The sequence below is a fragment of the Oryza sativa genome, chromosome 10 (genome assembly GCF_034140825.1).
Source record: "Oryza sativa Japonica Group chromosome 10, ASM3414082v1".
Lineage (NCBI taxonomy): Eukaryota > Viridiplantae > Streptophyta > Magnoliopsida > Poales > Poaceae > Oryza > Oryza sativa.
Window position 1 is genome coordinate 12,423,367 of NC_089044.1, and position 17,606 is coordinate 12,440,972.

Genomic DNA, 17,606 nt, shown 5'->3' on the forward strand with positions numbered 1-17,606 from the left:
TCTTTGAGTTTATGCCCCATTGGTAGTTCGGATAGTTGGTTTCACCAGAAAATTGCCAAAACCTGATCCAAGCAATTACCCTCGGCCTAGCTCAGAGATTGCACATTGTTGTTGATGGCGCGGACACATCTTCACCACTACTGTCAATCACCAATCATCCACTGCGATTTCAAGCAGAATGCAGAAAACATGAGTACACACATGGGGATTTTGGCGTATCAAAGATTATTTCTATCTGAACATACTAGCAGAAGTGCAGTAAATACATCCAGCTCCATCAGAATTAGAGGTTCCATCGGTTACTTTGCTCCAGCTGTCAGCCTGTCATATACATACGCAAGCCCTGTTTTCTTCACACGTTATTTTGTGTTATTCCCTGTTTTCTTCACATGCTATTTTGTGTTATTCTTGCCTATAAATGAACGCATCATATCATACTGAAATAATTTCCCCTGCTATTGCAGAGAAATGGTCCGGAAAGTTTGTGCAGTCTCATCTACCTGTGACGTTTACAGTTTTGACATGCTCTTATGTACTTGCTTAATGATAAACATCTCAATTTTGTGTACTACAAACTGTGAGTATTTGTTTGGCTATCATCTTAGGAGTACATATATGCCAACGATTTTTGTGTTTCCCATACAATCTGATTATTTTCTAATTGCATACTCTCTAAATTCGCTCCCAAAATCAGTCTATTATTAATCTTTAAATCCATTGTATATGCTTTGCAATTTAGATTGCCCAATTCATAGTGTTATAGTTGATTGACATCATTTGAAGGTTTTTGGAGTAAATATTATTGTATTCACAAATACATTTACATAACTTATTGTGTTTTCACGTTATTTAAGACCCGTTGCAACGCACGGGCATAAGACTAGTTTATTTATAAATCGTTACTAAGGTTTTTGAAAGCGTATTCGACGCCCAACGCAATAACGCGACTCCAACCATAACCACCTCAACAAAATTTACAAATTTAATATCAGGATCAGGGAGATAAAATAACAGGACATGAAAATCACACGCTTTCACGGGCCCAGTCCGGTTTTTTCGGTTCAACCGGTGGCCCGGTCCGGTATTTTCGTCCGGTTTTTTCCACTCACCAGTCACCACCCCATTTGTGGGCCCCACTGCCAGTGACTCTTCTGTCCACTGCACACGCCGTTTTGAAATTTCAAATAGCCCCATGTTCATTGTTTGCCGCACCACAGCGTAGTCTCGCCTCGCCTTCCGGAAGCTTCGAGAAGCAGAGCCGCCTCCTCGCCTCGCCTAGCCTCCCGGAAGCTTCGAGAAGCCCCCGCGCGGCCCGAGCCATGGAGAAGCAGAAGCCGGCAGGCCACGACGCCCGCCTCCTCCTCGCGCTGCGCTGCTCCAGGGCGTCGCTGCTCCTCTCCTCGCTCCGCCATCCCCGCGCGGCGCCGCCGCGGCGGGCGACGACACCACGGAGATCGAGCTCCACTGCCGCGGTAAACCCCTCCTCCTTCCGCTGCTCATCCTCCTCACCTACGTTCGCTTGTTCGTCCGCGTGATTTTAGCCCTCCTCGCGTCGCAGGGTGGTAGCGTGCTCCGGGACGCCGGCCTCCTCCGCGCGGAGCTCGCTGCGGCGCGGCGCGAGGCCACGATGCACGCGGCGAACTCCGGGGCGGAGGTTCTCCTCGTCCTCTCCCTGGTCCCCGTCCTCCTGCTCCTCCTCGGGTTCCTCGCGGCAGCGGCGGTGGCGGCGTAGTAGGGAGGGGGTTCGGAGCGCGGCGCCGGCTTGAGATCGACGGAATCGGAAGGGTTCGGAGCCAGCTTCACCGTTCTTGTGCTCCGTGAGTTTCTTCCTCTGTTGCGGGGCGACGCGTTGTTGTGCGGATGAGCAGGTCTAGCTCACGGCACGATTGTGTAGTGATATCGTACATATGGCATCGGATTTTGGTCGTCCCGTTTTAGCGTTTGCTAGGTGTTCGATGGAATGCCCATAGAAAGTGTAGCTTCGATTTCATTGCTTCTCGTTGACAGAGTAAAATAATGCAGAACCGAGAAGATGATGCTTTCATTTGTCTGACCTTTGATTTTTGTGAATTTCTCTAGAACATATTCTAAACTGTGAAAGCTTTACTTATTGCTCTCGATTAGACATGGATATTGCAACGGGAACCAATACCAATCATAGCTTCTTGTTTGTCCAGTCCAGTAGTGTACATTTTTGTAAGACATGGGTGTTGTGTCTTAAAAAGGTTCTCATATGCCTCTTACAAAGCTAAAATGCAGTGCTGAAAAATGTGTTAATGCTAGAATTGAATTGTTGATGATTTGGTAGTACTGAAAAATGACTGAATGCTTGATCAATTGAAGATATCTTTTCTCAAGTTGTCACTGGTATGCAGTCTGCAGGCTATCACCGGTAACTAGAGAAGTTAGCTGCTAATAGATTACTTTTACTGACTGTGGCTACATACGAATTGTGGAATTGCTCGCTTGTCCATGGCAAATCATAATAAACTGAACTCATTTGGTTCCGAGCACGGCACTGGCTTGAGATCGACAGAATCTGAAGGGTTCAGAGTTGCTTATCTTGTTCTGGTGTTCCGTGATTTTCTTCCTCTGTTTCGGTAACGTGTTGCTGTGCAGATTTGCAAATTACATGGCCTCAGATTTTGGTCGTCTTTTAGCATTTGTTAAGTGTTCAATGAAATGCCCATATGTGTTCAGGGACCTATAGAAAGTATAGTTTTTGATTGCATTGCTTCTCGTTGACAGATGAAAACAATTCACAATGGAAGAGATGAGACGCATGTTGATTATCGGATGTAGTATTTCTGATTGGTGTGGCTTGAATGCTAGATTCAGCCTACCTTGCTTTCATTTGTCTCGTTGTCTGAACTTTGATTTTTGTGAATTTCTCTAGAACATATTGCCACGTTTTTGTGATTTTTTTTTTAAAATTTTACATATTGCTTTCGAGTAGATTGTGGGTAGCAGTGTGAACCAATATCATGCATTGCTTCTTGTTTGTCCAGCCAGTCCAGTGACCGGTAGGGTAAGCAGGGTTGTGTTGTGTGATAACTAGTTTCTCTTATGCCTCTCACGATGGAAAGATCGTACTGCCTTTTGCAATGCTAGAGATGAATTGCTGACGATTTGGCAGTGCTGAAAAATGTTTGAATGCTTGATCGGTTGAACATTTGTGTATTGACTAAAACTGTTTGATGTCTGTATAATATCTGTTTGATGCTTGAATATTAACTTTTGTGAAGATATGTTATGCCCAATTCAGTAGCATGCCGTCTGCTGGTCTTCCCCGGTAGTAGCCAATATTGTTTTCGTCTAAAGTAATACCAGTAACTAGAGAAGTTAACTGCTGGAGTAATGGATTGCATTACTGTATTTGCTGAGTGCATCCATGTAAAGAGTCCTATAATCGATCACTTGTCATTTTGTCAAAGGCAAATTCTAGATTTACTTGTGATTAATGGTTAAATTTGAGTGCACGTGCAGCATCTTAAGAATAACTTGTTGACAGAAAAAAAATTCCTTCTGATTTCCCTAGGAAGAATTAATAGCGATTCAGACTTAATTAAGCACAACATCAGGTTGTAGCTTTGCTATTAATCCCAGAACGATCACAGCAGGGACTCTTTTTACCTTCAATACGATCTTTTGTACGAATACATTCCATGTATATCTGGGGTTGGCATACTTATGGATTTCTGCCGATAAAACGTGCCTCATTTTCCATAAACCAATGCACTTCCCATGATCTATGCGAGGTCAGGTACCCTATAAATACCTGTGAACTACGATACTCAACGTAGACCAACGATCAAGTCTGACAATATATCGTTCCACAGACTTCTCTTTCATGTACATCTTCCCCAATCTTCTGCTGCTAAGTTTGCGGCAAAATGTCTGTGCTGTTCTTTCTGTTGGAGTTTAATCCACTTAATTAATTTGAGTCTTAGCCTAAACATGATCACCTCTGCTTAATGCAGAAATTGAATTTGATTCACTGACCTTGATGTGAAGCCATTGAAGTCTTTTCTTCTTCTATTCTGTTCGGCTCTCCTGTTCATGGAAACAAAACGAACAGAGAAACCTCACGAACCCCTTTCAGTGTTAAAAATCGATTGGGTAATTGATTTAGTGTTTAGGGTTAGAGAGAGGGCTCGACATGACCGCTGCCTCTTCTCCTCTTTATGATATATAGCGACACTGGTAAGGCTTGGGGGTTTGTCTCCAATTAAAATTCGAATCTATTTTGTACCGATCACACAAAACATATTTTATGTCTTATTTGGTTGATAAGAAAACCGGTGGGATTTTACTCTTATCCTAACTAACCGGCATTAGTCGATAAAATCAACTAACATTCTCCTCTTGATTTTGAGACTAACTAACGAGTTTACTAAATATAATAGCTTCCCAAGGCAATCTGTCACAACAACATTATGCGTTACTGAGACAATAAGACTTATTGTTCACTATAGTACCCAAATAAACTCAAGCTTAACTTAGTGGGTGTTGATTGAAAAATTAAGTCCCCCTCATCCAGGATCTTAATAAGGCTAATTTACACATGTACTGGCCAGAACATATCTTAATTAAACTTAATTTTATAAGCCTTTAAAGTATGGATCCATGAGCAAATGCTCAGCTTAGGGCCTATTTGGTTGGAGGGACTAAAACTTTAGTCGCTTCACTTTAGTCCCTAGAGTCCCAAACAGGAGGGACTAAAAAGACTTAAAGTGCATTAGTCCATTGGTCCCTAAGGGAGGAGCTTATTGGGACTAAAGTAGCTCCTTTCCACCCACTGCCCTCGCGCGTGCCAACCCTATCCATTTCCTTGCCTCTTCTCTTCCTCGCCTCGTCTCTCTCTTGCTCCTCTCGACCCCGCGTCGTCACCGCCGCCTCCCTGTGCAAGCCCCCGCAGTTGCTTCGCGCAAGCAAATCCTCTACCCTGCACTTGCCTCGCCGGTGTCATGCAAGCCACCGCGAGTTGCTTAGCAGCAATGGTAGAGGAAGATCCTCACGATTTCTTCTCCCAATCATACAATGATGCTCCGGCGGCCCACATGAACGGCTCCGAGTACGATTTCTCGCAGGGGTCGTTAGGCCATGCTGGATCTAGCGTCGGCATCCATTTTGGGGGGGGGGGGGGGAGGGGATCCAGGGGCCTGGATCTGAACTCTCAGGCCGACGCCTTCCCTGATTTCGCCTCCTACCAGCAGATCCTTCAACCGGGTAGCCTTGGGTTACCTCCGATCCGGCCAGGCAGCAGATCCACCGTCGCAATGTCGCGCCCTCCTTTCTGGGGGGGACGCGGCAGAAGTTGTGGAGGGAGAGGAGGAGGACGAGGCCGCGCTAGGTCGTTGACTATTGGCGCGGGATCCGGCAGGGGGATGCGTGGATTTGTTCCCCTGGCTCAGTGTCCGGCAATGGAGGTGTCCGAGCTCGTGCGCCCTCCATGTCGCATGACGGGCCCCCCTTCTTCGAATTTGGAGTCTTTGGAGGAGGTGGGCGACTTGGTGCGTCATTGTTTCAAGGGACATCAGTGGCTGAGGACGACGCCAATGATGAAGACGAAGAGGACATCGGTCCCGATGGTCAGCCCACGGTAAACCCCGATGGCTCAAGATTGCTCTTCAATTTTCTTATTTGCACTTCATTGCCGTGAGCTCATCTTATTGAAACTGCTCTTCAACATTCTTATTTACAATGATTGAAATGCCATTAGTTGTTCATGTGGTTAATTTAGGGTTAAATCATGTTTTCTTTACTAGAATACTCTTGACAAGGCATGCTAGACAGAAGAAAAAACTTACACGTTGTGTGAAATAGCATGTGAGGAATTGAGGGATGGACATTGTCCAAATGGAGCATGGACAACTAGAGGGTACCAGAATTTGAAGGAGAAATATTTACAAAGGGCTAAACTAAAGCATTCAACCAAACAGATAAAGAATAGATAAATAATTTCACTAGATGCTTGGTGGAAAAAGAATCAAGGTACGTAGTTGTGTCAAAAATTGCCGTAGTTTACACGCTTTTGGAGATTTCTGTGATGTTGATTCAGTGTCAATACAGGAGAAGGGAGACGCCAGGAAATTTCGCAATGGCAACCCTGAGTACTTAGATTTTCTTATAGAGCTGTTCCAAGGTGTTGCAGTTGATGGATCCACAGCATATTTCCCTGGTTTTGATGAAGACGAAGAGGAAGGGGAAGAGGAAGCAGGGGAAACAAGAAGAGGGGAAACAACAACATGGGATGGTTTTGAGAACAGTCCCATGAGCACCAACAGCAGGAAGAGAGGGAGCAGCAGCTGTGATGTTTCCACAGCTTCAAGTCCTGGAAAAAAAAAGCAAGAGCCCAGTGGTGAAGCTCATGAAGGGCCTGCTCAATTCTTTCTCCTCTGAGAATGATAAGTCAACTACCCTCATTACTGAACTTGTTAACAACAAGAAGTTAAAGGACTAGAAGAAAGAAGACATGATTGAATCATTGACGCATTGTCAAAAGTTGGCAGTTGAGTGTGGTGTAGCAGAAGATAGTGTGGAATACTTCTGTGCAACATAGCTATTTGCTCTCAAACACAAGAAAGTGATGTTTGAGAACATTAGCACTAATGAAGCAAGATTACTGTGGTTGAAGAGATGGTGTCATCAGAAGAATTTGTATTAGAGGAGGTCTTTATTAGTTAATCTTAGCTGTAGGTCTTTCTTAGCTGCATTTAGTTAATCTTAGCTGCATTAGAGGAGGTTTTTTTGTCGACCCCTGGTTTTGTACACTGGAAACCTCATGTGATTACAATACCATTCCCTGGATCAGTAGATGGTATACACATGACAACATTGTATATCACAAGTTGACATCGTTATACAGGCTTTACAATACATCAATAATATAAGGGTTGCCCGAGTGGCACCCGAATAGACCAAGCATGGTCATCTACAAAGACCAAAAATCCTAAGAAGTAGATATGGTAGCGGAAGCAAAGCAGCGACGGTCCATCTTATTCAACAGGCAGCGACTGGTGAACCTAGGTCCCTACTCCACCGTCTTCGACATCTCTTCATCAGCATGGCACACGTACAGATCGCTCCGACTTCTCCTTCTAAAAGATTTAATTAAGCAAGGGTGAGTACCAACCGTACTCAGCAAGCCACCGCTACAGAATGCATATAGTGCTCACAGGAATTCAAGGATGGCTTGGTTCGTTTGCATAAAGCTAGATTTCACAAATCATTTCACAAACCTATGACTTAGCAGTTTTAACTGAAAAAAACAACGTTATTGTTGAAGTTGTTGTTAATTCGCAAGGGTTCATCCACCTTCCCCAAGCCTCGCTTGGTCCGGTTTACCCTCACAACCAGTTTTCCCACATTCTCCATCGCTACGACCTTCCCATTCATCGGGCAAGGTCACACCTCTTTCCCTAATCTAAGCAAAATTAAAAATCTATGAGGCTAGTCAAGAATAGTACAAGTCCCGGTGCTCATTAACCGCGAGCATGTCTATTCGAATATATTAGTTTTACTCACACTGCAGTGGATGTACGCTTTTAATCCCGCACTCCATGACTTGCCCAACACATGAGCCTAATCCCAACACATGAGACTTGTCACGGCCCGGTTTTTCAGTCACCCTCGCATTGCGGCACCTGCTCCAAGGACTATGAATCCCCATTGCACTCCCGACATAGCACACCCCCTCGAGCCGGCAGTGAGGGGTCCTGGCGCTCCCGAGATTCTAGGGCTATACCATATCTGATCATATACTTAGGTGTATTTTAGGTTTTTGCCGCGGCATTCAAACGATCGATCCAATTGATCCATCTCAAACGATCGATCCAATCGATCCATCACACTTCCGTCACAATTGTCACCACTTCAGAATCATCATGACTGGGGTGCCGCCCCACAAGGATTTCTTAGTCCGCCGGGTCTATACCCATTCGAGAAATGCGGTCGTACTCGTTTCGTTTCCTGCATAGCTTCTTGACTCGGTCCTTAATTGACCGGGGTCGGTGACTTGCCGTTTCTAGAACCACCCATATTCTATTCATGTCACCCCAGTCGAAATCATTTTGTTTTATTTGGTTTTTGTAGGCTTTCTCCGAAGGAGTATTCTTTGTGGGCCCACCTGTCAGTGGCTTCAGGCTCTTGGGGCACGGTAGACTGAGTCTACGGAGCGCGCGACATGGGGAGGTGGTAGGGAGGGCTCATGGTCCACGAAAGTTGCGTGTGGGGCCCGATGATCAGTGGGATGGTTCACACGAACAGGGTGCATGTGAGGTGAGAGGACCGTGGTGGAGGAGGTCCACGGGTCCAGCCCCTTTGGTGGACTGGGTGGTGGGGCCAACCGATCAGTGGCTCCAGGGTGGTGGACTGGGCGCACGGTCGACTGGGAAGAGCGGGTCCCACATGTAAGTGGTTCAAGGGTTAAAAGGGGATTAGATAGAGGTTTAACCTGGTCGGGCCCACCTCTCAGTGCGATTAGAAGGGTTTACAAAGGGGATTACTATGCGGATTAGGTTAACAAAACGTGGGGCCCACTTGTCGGTGTCTCTTCTCTCTTCCTATTCTTTTCTTCTCCTCGGTTCTTCCTCCTCTCATTCTCTCTTCTTTCTCTCTCTCTCTCTCTCTCTCGATACTTCCTCCTCTGCTTTCTTTCTCCAAGTGCGCCTGAGGGAGAGAGAGGGGAGGGCCGGCGGGCGGCGGTCAGGTGAAGGCGGCGTAGCGCGGCGGTGCGGCCGAGGTGCGACGCGGCTTGGCGGCGGCCGGGCGCGGCGGCCAAGGCGATGGGCACACGGCGTTCGGGCCGCACGGCGTCGAGCACACCCAAGGTGCTCGTCCGTGTGTCTCGGACTAGCGGCGTTCGCAAGATAGCGGCGATTGGAGGGGCGGAAGAGGAGGACGACGGAGGAGGAGCGATATTCATAGCCATTGCTTAAGAGGGAAGGGCAGGACGCCGATGCGAGATGGGCGAAGAGCGGCTGGTGAGCCTGGACTATAATGGCGATGAAACAATGATAAAGTTTTTTTATCAGACTAATAATGTGAGATCTTATTGTAAAGATTTGATTACAATGAATATAACGGTATAATCAGATCATAAATTGGATTGATGGTTTTGAAGGAAAATCATTTGGAAGAATCATAATATGCATGCTATCAACAAGTAATCGAGCGAGCCCACATTCCCATCCTCTCTCTCATGACTCTGTTGGTGAGTAGGATTGGGCCTAATCAGATTTCATGTCGATGGGCGTCCGATTGTTCTTGCGTCTGACATGAAGCATTATCGAACTTGCATTGTCCTCCAGTTGCCGCCATATAACTCCTAAAGTATTTCATGGCAATGGCGGTCTCCTCCAGTTGTCAAATGGTGTAGGGCTCATTCATGGGCAGGCCAACCATAATTCAAGGGTATAAAGATGTATACCTAAGATTTTTTTTTAAAAAATAAGCATATATACTAAGTATTTGGCATATGTATTCAGAACAACAAAAAAGCCACAAACAGTCCAATAAGCAATCAAACTACCTTTTTTTGGGCATGCTTCATCCTCCCTCCTCCATTGGCCCATTGGCCCAAGTTACTAGGCCCAAATTACCCACTCCTCTCATCTCTCTCTCACTGGCCACTCACCCCTTTCTCTCCCCTCCCCTAACCAGCTAACCCTAGCAAAGCTGCGCGGGCGGCGGCCGGCGAGCGGCGAGGGAGTGAGGTGGCATGGCCACGGCGCGGCATGCGGCAGCAGCGGGCTTCTGGCTGTGGGCGCACAACGGGTTGGCGTGTGGCCGTGGGGCATGGTCACGGCTTGGCGTAGCCATGCGGGGCAGCGGTGCGACGACGTGGGGGCGGGCCGCCGGGGCAGTGGCGACACTGGCATAGGGACCAGCGGCGGCGCTGGTAGTGGCACAGGTTAGGGACTAGGTGGACTAGGGCCTTGGGAAGTTGGGGGAACCAGGAACCTCCAAGGTGAGGTTTTTATGCAGTATTTTTCAGTGCTTGATTGATCATTTAGTTACATTCATTGAAAAGAAATCCGTATTGCAAGTTAAGGATAAGGACATCATTACTCATTTTTAAAACATCAAGCATCGAAAAGTTGATATCTAAATTGTAATACTTCTTCTAACTGTTATAAAACATGCCCCAAAATCACATCGGAAACCAAACGCGGAAGAAAATGCCATAGGAGATCCAAACATGATGACGACACCGAGGCATGATATTTGATAACAGAGTTCAGCCGAGGCCTACATCTCCGGGGCACTGATTACGGGTGCTCCTCCCCGATCCAGCATATACAGCATATCAGAGTTACAACGACTCACGGTCGGTCGCCGCCGGCAGCCGCTCCCTCTCGCTATGCTATGTCGCCATGCGGTTATAACAGGCACGCCCCTCTATTTATGAGAGAACCTAGGACAGAGTCCGACTCTTACTCTAGTCCTAATACCTATTACAACTCCAAGTCCTAAACTGTAACCTACTACGTACACATATTTGACACAAACTCTAACAAACTCCACCTTGGCAAATATGCCACGCCAACCTGAATCTGTTACTTGCTCAAACCTCCATGTACCAGGACTTGAGTTGGTTCCTTTTCGCCGCTCACGCCAAGTTGCCCCGACAAGCCTTCACCAGACTCACCGTAAACAAGAGACTCCGCTATCCCTGTAATTTCTTCCTCCTGACTCCACCTGCAACAGTGCTCCACCTTCTCTCCTATCACCATAATCGTCTTGCCAAGCGAATTGAATTCTTCCTAGCTGTCACATCATAGACTCTCCGAAGACCATGTTCACCTCTATCTACCGTCTTAAGTTTGACTTGATCTAATCCATGGCCAGATAACCGATGTCATCACCAAATAGACAAACCAAACTCACCAGACATGAAGAGAACCCTTTCTTCCGTCTTATGAACCGAGCTAATAAATCCAACATCCACGCTTCTCCGTATCCGTAGACTGAATTCCTGATAATCTGAGAAAATTCACTGTTGCCTTGAATCATCCGAAGAAATTACTACCATAGCGCTCGCTCTTCCTCTTCAGTGACGCAGATTCCATATATCCCCATCATGCAAACTCCGCAGATTCTGGATATATCATGTACTGCAAACAGCCTGTTGATGCCCTCAACGATTTTCATCCGCGGTTGCTCGGGACCTTCTAGTTTTGGTCCACTCGCTGCCTTCGTTTGAGTCACGTCTTGACTGAACACGCCACCTTGCCTTGCCACATGCTAAATTTTTCCATACAATAGCATGACCACACAACTTGACCAAGTTCCTATGCATAATCAATTTTACCGTTCGGTCTCCACGTGCAAACCAGCCAAGCAAAAACATTTGACTGTGCATCCAAAAAGTCCACATGGGCCCACAGCCAACTAGACTCGGTCAACAACAGTCGCAGCAACTGACCAGTCGCGTCCAGGGACCAGATCGAAACAACCGATCCCCTCGCCCTTCTGCTCGCTCCCCTCAGCCTGAGTGCGCCGCCGCCCAGCGCTTGTCGCGCCCCTGCCGCGCCGGCCGCTACTTCCTGCCTCACCGTCTCCTCCGCGCCGCCACCGAAGACGCTGCTTCGGTTCCCGACGCCGCCGCCCGTCCAGAAGATGCTGCCGCGCAGAGGAGTTTTTTTTTGAAAGATTAACGGCAGGAGCTCTGCCGGATATATTAAAAAGAAGTAAAAGGAGTCAGACAAAACGAAAAACATCAAGCTTAGGACACCGCCAATGACAACGCTGCCGATGCTGCCACCGTAGGCTTCCCGCCGGTGAGGATGCTGACGACCACGGTAACGGCCTCCCCGACACAGGAGCGTCGCTGCCGCCCCTTCGCCGGTACTTGCCCCGACGACAACACCAAGCCGTGCTCCTGCCACTCGACGCTCGTCGTCCCAAATCACCGCCGCCAAGAGGTCCCAATCCGACTTTTGCTTGGTGATTTGTTCGATTGCAAAATCTGCAATCCCGTGGATTAATTCCTGTTGCTGAGTCCTGGGAATTTGATGTCCGATTTTAAGTCCAAACCGAAACCCACTTCCTTTTCCCTTTCGTGTGTGTCCAGTCCAACTAGGCCTCCTCTCCTGGACTACTTGCCACAAACGCCGCCGTGACCGAACACTGTGGCTCCGTCCTGATTGGAGTCCTGTGCAACCATGACTCCTCCCGAGCCTGCTTCCTCCTGGCGTTGCTTCTATCAATGCCGCTAGCCTGGTCTCAACGTGCGGTGCATGCACACCATCGCGACATGGACTTCCAAGCCTTCACGTATCTCACGGCTTCTGCACCTTCCCTTCTGCACTTCCGGCCAACTCCGCTAATGACGCATGCCATCAGTTTGTAACCAATGCATACGATTGTGCAAAGCCTCTCGGTTGAACTGACGTTTCCACGATACAGTCGGCCCAATTTGCCGATCTGGTCGTCCTCAGCCCGATCCGCACGTACGCCGCCCTCGAAGCAATTCTGTTGCACACCTTGTTGAAGACACATCCAAAACAGCCTATAGGATCCACCGTTGCGGCTCCACCTCGAGCCCGCAACCCGCTCTGACCTCCGATTGACCACCTGTCAATCTAGCCGCGAGCCGAAGCCGACAAATCACATGCCGTCTTCCCAGCCGCTGAACGACCCGAGTGCTACGTCTAGCCATCTCCCTGTCGAACGCAACTCATCGAAAGGCCCGGGACACCCGGCCCAGAGTGTTCGATTCCACCGATCGAGAACGCCGATCGCCTCCAGCTTCAATCAACCCGAGCGTGCGGCCGCACGTCTCCCTGTCGAGAGTAGCTCACTGGAAAGTTCGAGCCACCCGCCCGAAGTGTCCAACCCACCGATTGATTCGCCAATCGCTTCCGCCGCCATCAACCTGAGCACCACGTCTGGTCATCTCCCTGTTGAAGCAGCCATCGACGGTTCCGGCCGCCGCCAGAAGTGTTTGATTCCACCGATCAAATTCCGTTGATCGCCGCCGTGCTCCACCTTGCGTCCATGTCCGTCTCTGGACACCCCGTGTAGTCGTCGCGGCGTGGAGCACCTCCCTCGTACCTCTACCATGGATCTGCCGCACGCTCTGATACCACTTGTTATAAAACAGGCCCCAAAATCACATCGGAAACCAAACGCGGAAGAAAACGCCATAGAAGATCCAAACATGATGACGACACCGAGGCACGATATTTGATAACGGAGTTCAGCCGAGGCCTACATCTCCGGGGCACTGATTACGGGCGCTCCTCCCCGATCCAGCATATCAGAGTTACAACGACTCACGGCCGGTCGCCGCCGGCAGCCGCTCGCTCTCGCTATGCTATGTCGCCATGCGGTTACAACAGGCATGCCCCTCTATTTATGAGAGAACCTAGGACAGAGTTCGACTCTTACTCTAGTCCTAATACCTATTACAACTCCAAGTCCTAAACTGTAACCTACAACGTACACATATTTATGTATTTCATCCTCCCTCCTCCATTGGCCCATTGGCCCAAGTTACTAGGCCCAAATTACCCACTCCTCTCATCTCTCTCTCACTGGCCACTCACCCCTTTCTCTCCCCTCCCCTAACCGGCTAACCCTAGCAAAGCTGCGCGGGCGGCGGCCGGCGAGCGGCGAGGGAGTGAGGTGGCATGGCCACGGCACGGCATGCGGCAGCAGCGGGCTTCTGGCTGTGGGCGCACAACGGGTTGGCGTGTGGCCGTGGGGCATGGTCACAGCTTGGCGTAGCCATGCGGGGCAGCGGTGCGACGACGTGGGGGCGGGCCGCCGGGGCAGTGGCGACACTGGCATAGGGACCAGCGGCGGCGCCGGTAGTGGCACAGGTTAGGGACTAGGTGGACTAGGGCCTTGGGAAGTTGGGGGAACCAGGAACCTCCAAGGTGAGGTTTTTATGCAGTATTTTTCAGTGCTTGATTGATCATTTAGTTACATTCATTGAAAAGAAATCCGTATTGCAAGTTAAGGATAAGGACATCATTACTCATTTTTAAAACATCAAGCATCTAAAAGTTGATATCTAAATTGTAATACTTCTTCTAACTATTATAAAACATGCCCCAAAATCACATCGGAAACCAAACGCGGAAGAAAATGCCATAGGAGATCCAAACATGATGACGACACCGAGGCATGATATTTGATAACAGAGTTCAGCCGAGGCCTACATCTCCGGGGCACTGATTACGGGCGCTCCTCCCCGATCCAGCATATACAGCATATCAGAGTTACAACGACTCACGGTCGGTTGCCGCCGGCAGCCGCTCCCTCTCGCTATGCTATGTCGCCATGCGGTTATAACAGGCACGCCCCTCTATTTATGAGAGAACCTAGGACAGAGTCCGACTCTTACTCTAGTCCTAATACCTATTACAACTCCAAGTCCTAAACTGTAACCTACAACGTACACATATTTGACACAAACTCTAACAGTAACTTTATCATTTTCTATCATTTATGTATTTCATATGTTAGCACTTTGATATGTTTACTGATTAGTATTTCTATATCTTAGACTATTTCAAGTGACAATCAATTCTATTTGTGTGAACTTATGCTCAATTTTTTGTTATATACGTTATATATTATATAATTATAAGCGTGTGATACTATACAAGCTAATTATTAGGCTTTTAAATGTATGAATAAAATTTTTCTTTACCCCTTCCTATTTCGAATACACAAATGAAAATTCTAGGCCCGCCAAGATGGTGCCACCATCACTGTAGTATAACCATTCGCAATACCAATGAGTGTATGATTTATTATAGAAAAAGGTACGAATTACCCCCTAAACTATCCCATTTGACCGAATTACCACTCTAAACCTGAAAACCAGAGAGAGAGGGGAAGAACCTGCATTCTAAAACAAAAAAAATAGGATATATGAGGGAAAACTATAGATTTGGCCTTTTACAGCTTGAACTTATCATAAAAAAAGATGCGACAAAGAAAGCTACCATAAAAGATAATACCTCATCATCTTTAATTAATGTAGGGTCCCTACCAACTCCATAACGTCTTTGGTTTCCGTCACATATATTTCGCAGGTAAACAAATCCAGCCTGAAATATAAATGTTAATTACGGTCTGAGAGCGAAAATTCAATTGTTTGGCACGGTAAAAATTCATGATGCTTCATTTACTGGTTCAGGTGCAGATTTATATCAAGGCACATTAACACAGGTTTCTATATATCCTTCATTTACTGGTAGAAATTTTACCTAATAGTAGCACCAAGGTTCATTTTCAATCACACTATCAACACTCAACAGACACATAGTGCAGCATTTTAGCAAAACCTACAATATTCAGTAAATCCTCTACATTGCATTGCGCGTGGAACAAACCATCCTAACAAACATAACCAGAAATTAACATCGCGGGAACCAGAAAAGTGAAAATAACATCGCAGGAACCAGAAAAGTACTCCCTCCGTTTCAAAATGTTTGACACAGTTGACTTTTTAGCACATGTTTGACCGTTCGTCTTATTAAAAAAAATTTGTGAAATATGTAAAACTATATGTGTACATGAAAGTATATTTAGCAATGAATCAAATGATATGAAAAGAATAAATAATTACTTAAATTTTTTGAATAAGACGAATGGTCAAACACGTACTTAAAAACATCACGTACTTAAAACAATAGACATCCAGCTCTGATGTAAAGCGAGTCAGGGTGCTTCAGCAAGCCGTGCATCTGCTTAACCGTGAGCTTCATGGTGAAGAACTTGTAGAGGAGGCAGAAGTCGCTGGAGGGGCCACAGCAGTTGCCCGGTCATCCATTGCTCGACGTGGTCAACCTGGTTGTAGATCACGTTGATGACCTCGTGGTACGTCTTAAGCCTGTACAGCTCCTTGAAGTAGTCCGAGGAGAGGATGTTCACTGACAGGACCTTCTCCAGGAGCACTTCGGGACTTCAATGGGCCTCCCAGATGACTGTATCTCCATCACCCTCTCGGAAATTAACAATCAATCCATCAATCCGTGGAGGAGTCTCCTAAACCTAATTTTAATCTAGAGTATAATCTATGGACTAATTTACTATTGAACATCTTACATCTCCAAGAATCAGTATCTCACGGTTCTTAGAAAAGATAAAATTGTCTAATCGGAACAGGATTTCTTAGGAACAAGGGAGAGAAAAGTGTTCTTCCTTTTTAGAATCAACATCCAAACTTTCACCGTGGAATAGGAAGCTTACCACTTTTTTTTCTCGCCAGGATGCGAAGCGGCGGCCGGGCGCACGGAGGGACACGGACGGGGCTGCCACTTCCATCGGGCCTGGTGACTGGTGACAACGGTGCTTGAGAAAGAGGAGCTAGCGTTTGAGGTGGTCTGGTCCGATGGGGGCCGCGGACTTCAAGCGACAGCGATCTTGGCGGCGTCGAATCGGACGATGCAGCGCGACCGTGAGAGCGAGGCGACGGGGTTGCAAGCCTTGCAGGAGGTTTGGCAGAGATTCGCGTCGTGTGAGGGGATGGGGAGGAGACTGGGGCGGAGGAGAGGTGCGCCTCTGCTGCCGTCGGATGTAAGTCATTGGATAATTTTGGATCGTTTGATGTGTCACATGATGGATGATGAATGAGTAAAACCATTCGTTGAACTATAGGATAGAGGTAGATAGACTACTACAACTATTAAAAGCACCAAATTTGAATTTAGACCAATAACTACTTTATTTAAACCCAATGATTATTCATATCAATTAACAGGCAATTAAGCTACACGATTTGTATAGGTGCTTCAAGATCTTTGCATTATACATTATAGGGTAACTTCTAAGGGCATGTACAACCAACCAACAAAGCTCGAGTCCAAGCTATAAGGAGATTCCCTGTGAAAACAATGAAAATAATGTAATAATCTTAAATCATAAGGAAATTGAAGTGCTAATCTCAAATAGAATAAAGAATGAAATCCATATAAAACAAGTTGTTTGAGAATCCATCGTGTGTTGCACTGTTGTTTTAACGCAACACAAACATATTGAACAGATGTTGCTGCAAACACTTGTTTTGTTTTCAGAAGCAAATCAAACCCAATGGTCTGTTGCAATGCTGCTCTACTCTTGTTAGATGTTTTTGTTTTCGATCAAGTTCATGTCTTCTGTAAACATTCTTGCATCCTTTGCTACGTGTGTAATTCCAGATCAATGCAACAGTCATGTGTTAACTTCCATTTTTGGCGGAGAGTCATGTGTTTGCTACCCCTTCCCATATGTTGTACTCATGCACAAGCTAAGGACGCGTTTGATCTGTTGTGGACAAAAGAGTGTCTTACATACACATTTTTTTTTGAGAATTACACAGTACAATACAGACACTCACAGCGCACGCGCACTCACCCCTATGAACGCACGCACGCAAACCCTACCCCTATGAGTATTTTTGTAGACTGGGCCGGCAAATCCTCGAGAATGACAAAGTCACCACAGGCGTCTCGCTGTCGACGGGCACGTCGCCTACCACTGAAAGCACAACGCCGTTAAATCCTGGAAAATTCGCTCCCATAGGGAGTCGAACCCAGGACCTCAGGTGCTATTGAGGCACTTGTAACCCCTAGGCTACATGCCCTTTCGCTTAGATACACATATTT

The 17,606-nt window shown here is 47.0% G+C and overlaps 1 protein-coding gene and 1 pseudogene across 1 annotated transcript; one reads left to right on the forward strand and one right to left on the reverse strand.

Moving 5' to 3' along the window:
- The first annotated feature begins 1,210 nt into the window (after positions 1-1,210).
- LOC4348482 (uncharacterized) lies at positions 1,211-2,125 on the forward strand. Its single transcript, XM_015758440.3, has 2 exons — positions 1,211-1,472; positions 1,559-2,125. Exons 1-2 carry the CDS (start codon positions 1,320-1,322, stop codon positions 1,730-1,732), a joined length of 327 nt encoding a protein of 108 aa, XP_015613926.1. The 5' UTR covers positions 1,211-1,319; the 3' UTR covers positions 1,733-2,125.
- A 13,519-nt stretch (positions 2,126-15,644) lies between these two features.
- Positions 15,645-15,959, reverse strand: LOC107279084 (pre-mRNA splicing factor SR-like 1; annotated as a pseudogene).
- Between the last annotated feature and the right edge of the window lie 1,647 nt (positions 15,960-17,606).

Excerpts from the sequence above, each read along its gene's own strand:
- LOC4348482 (XM_015758440.3), top strand. The coding sequence starts at position 1,320 with ATGGAGAAGCAGAAGCCGGCAGGCCACGACGCCCGCCTCCTCCTCGCG. Across the intron at positions 1,473-1,558 it reads GATCGAGCTCCACTGCCGCG|GGTGGTAGCGTGCTCCGGGA; the intron begins GTAAACCCCTCC and ends CTCGCGTCGCAG.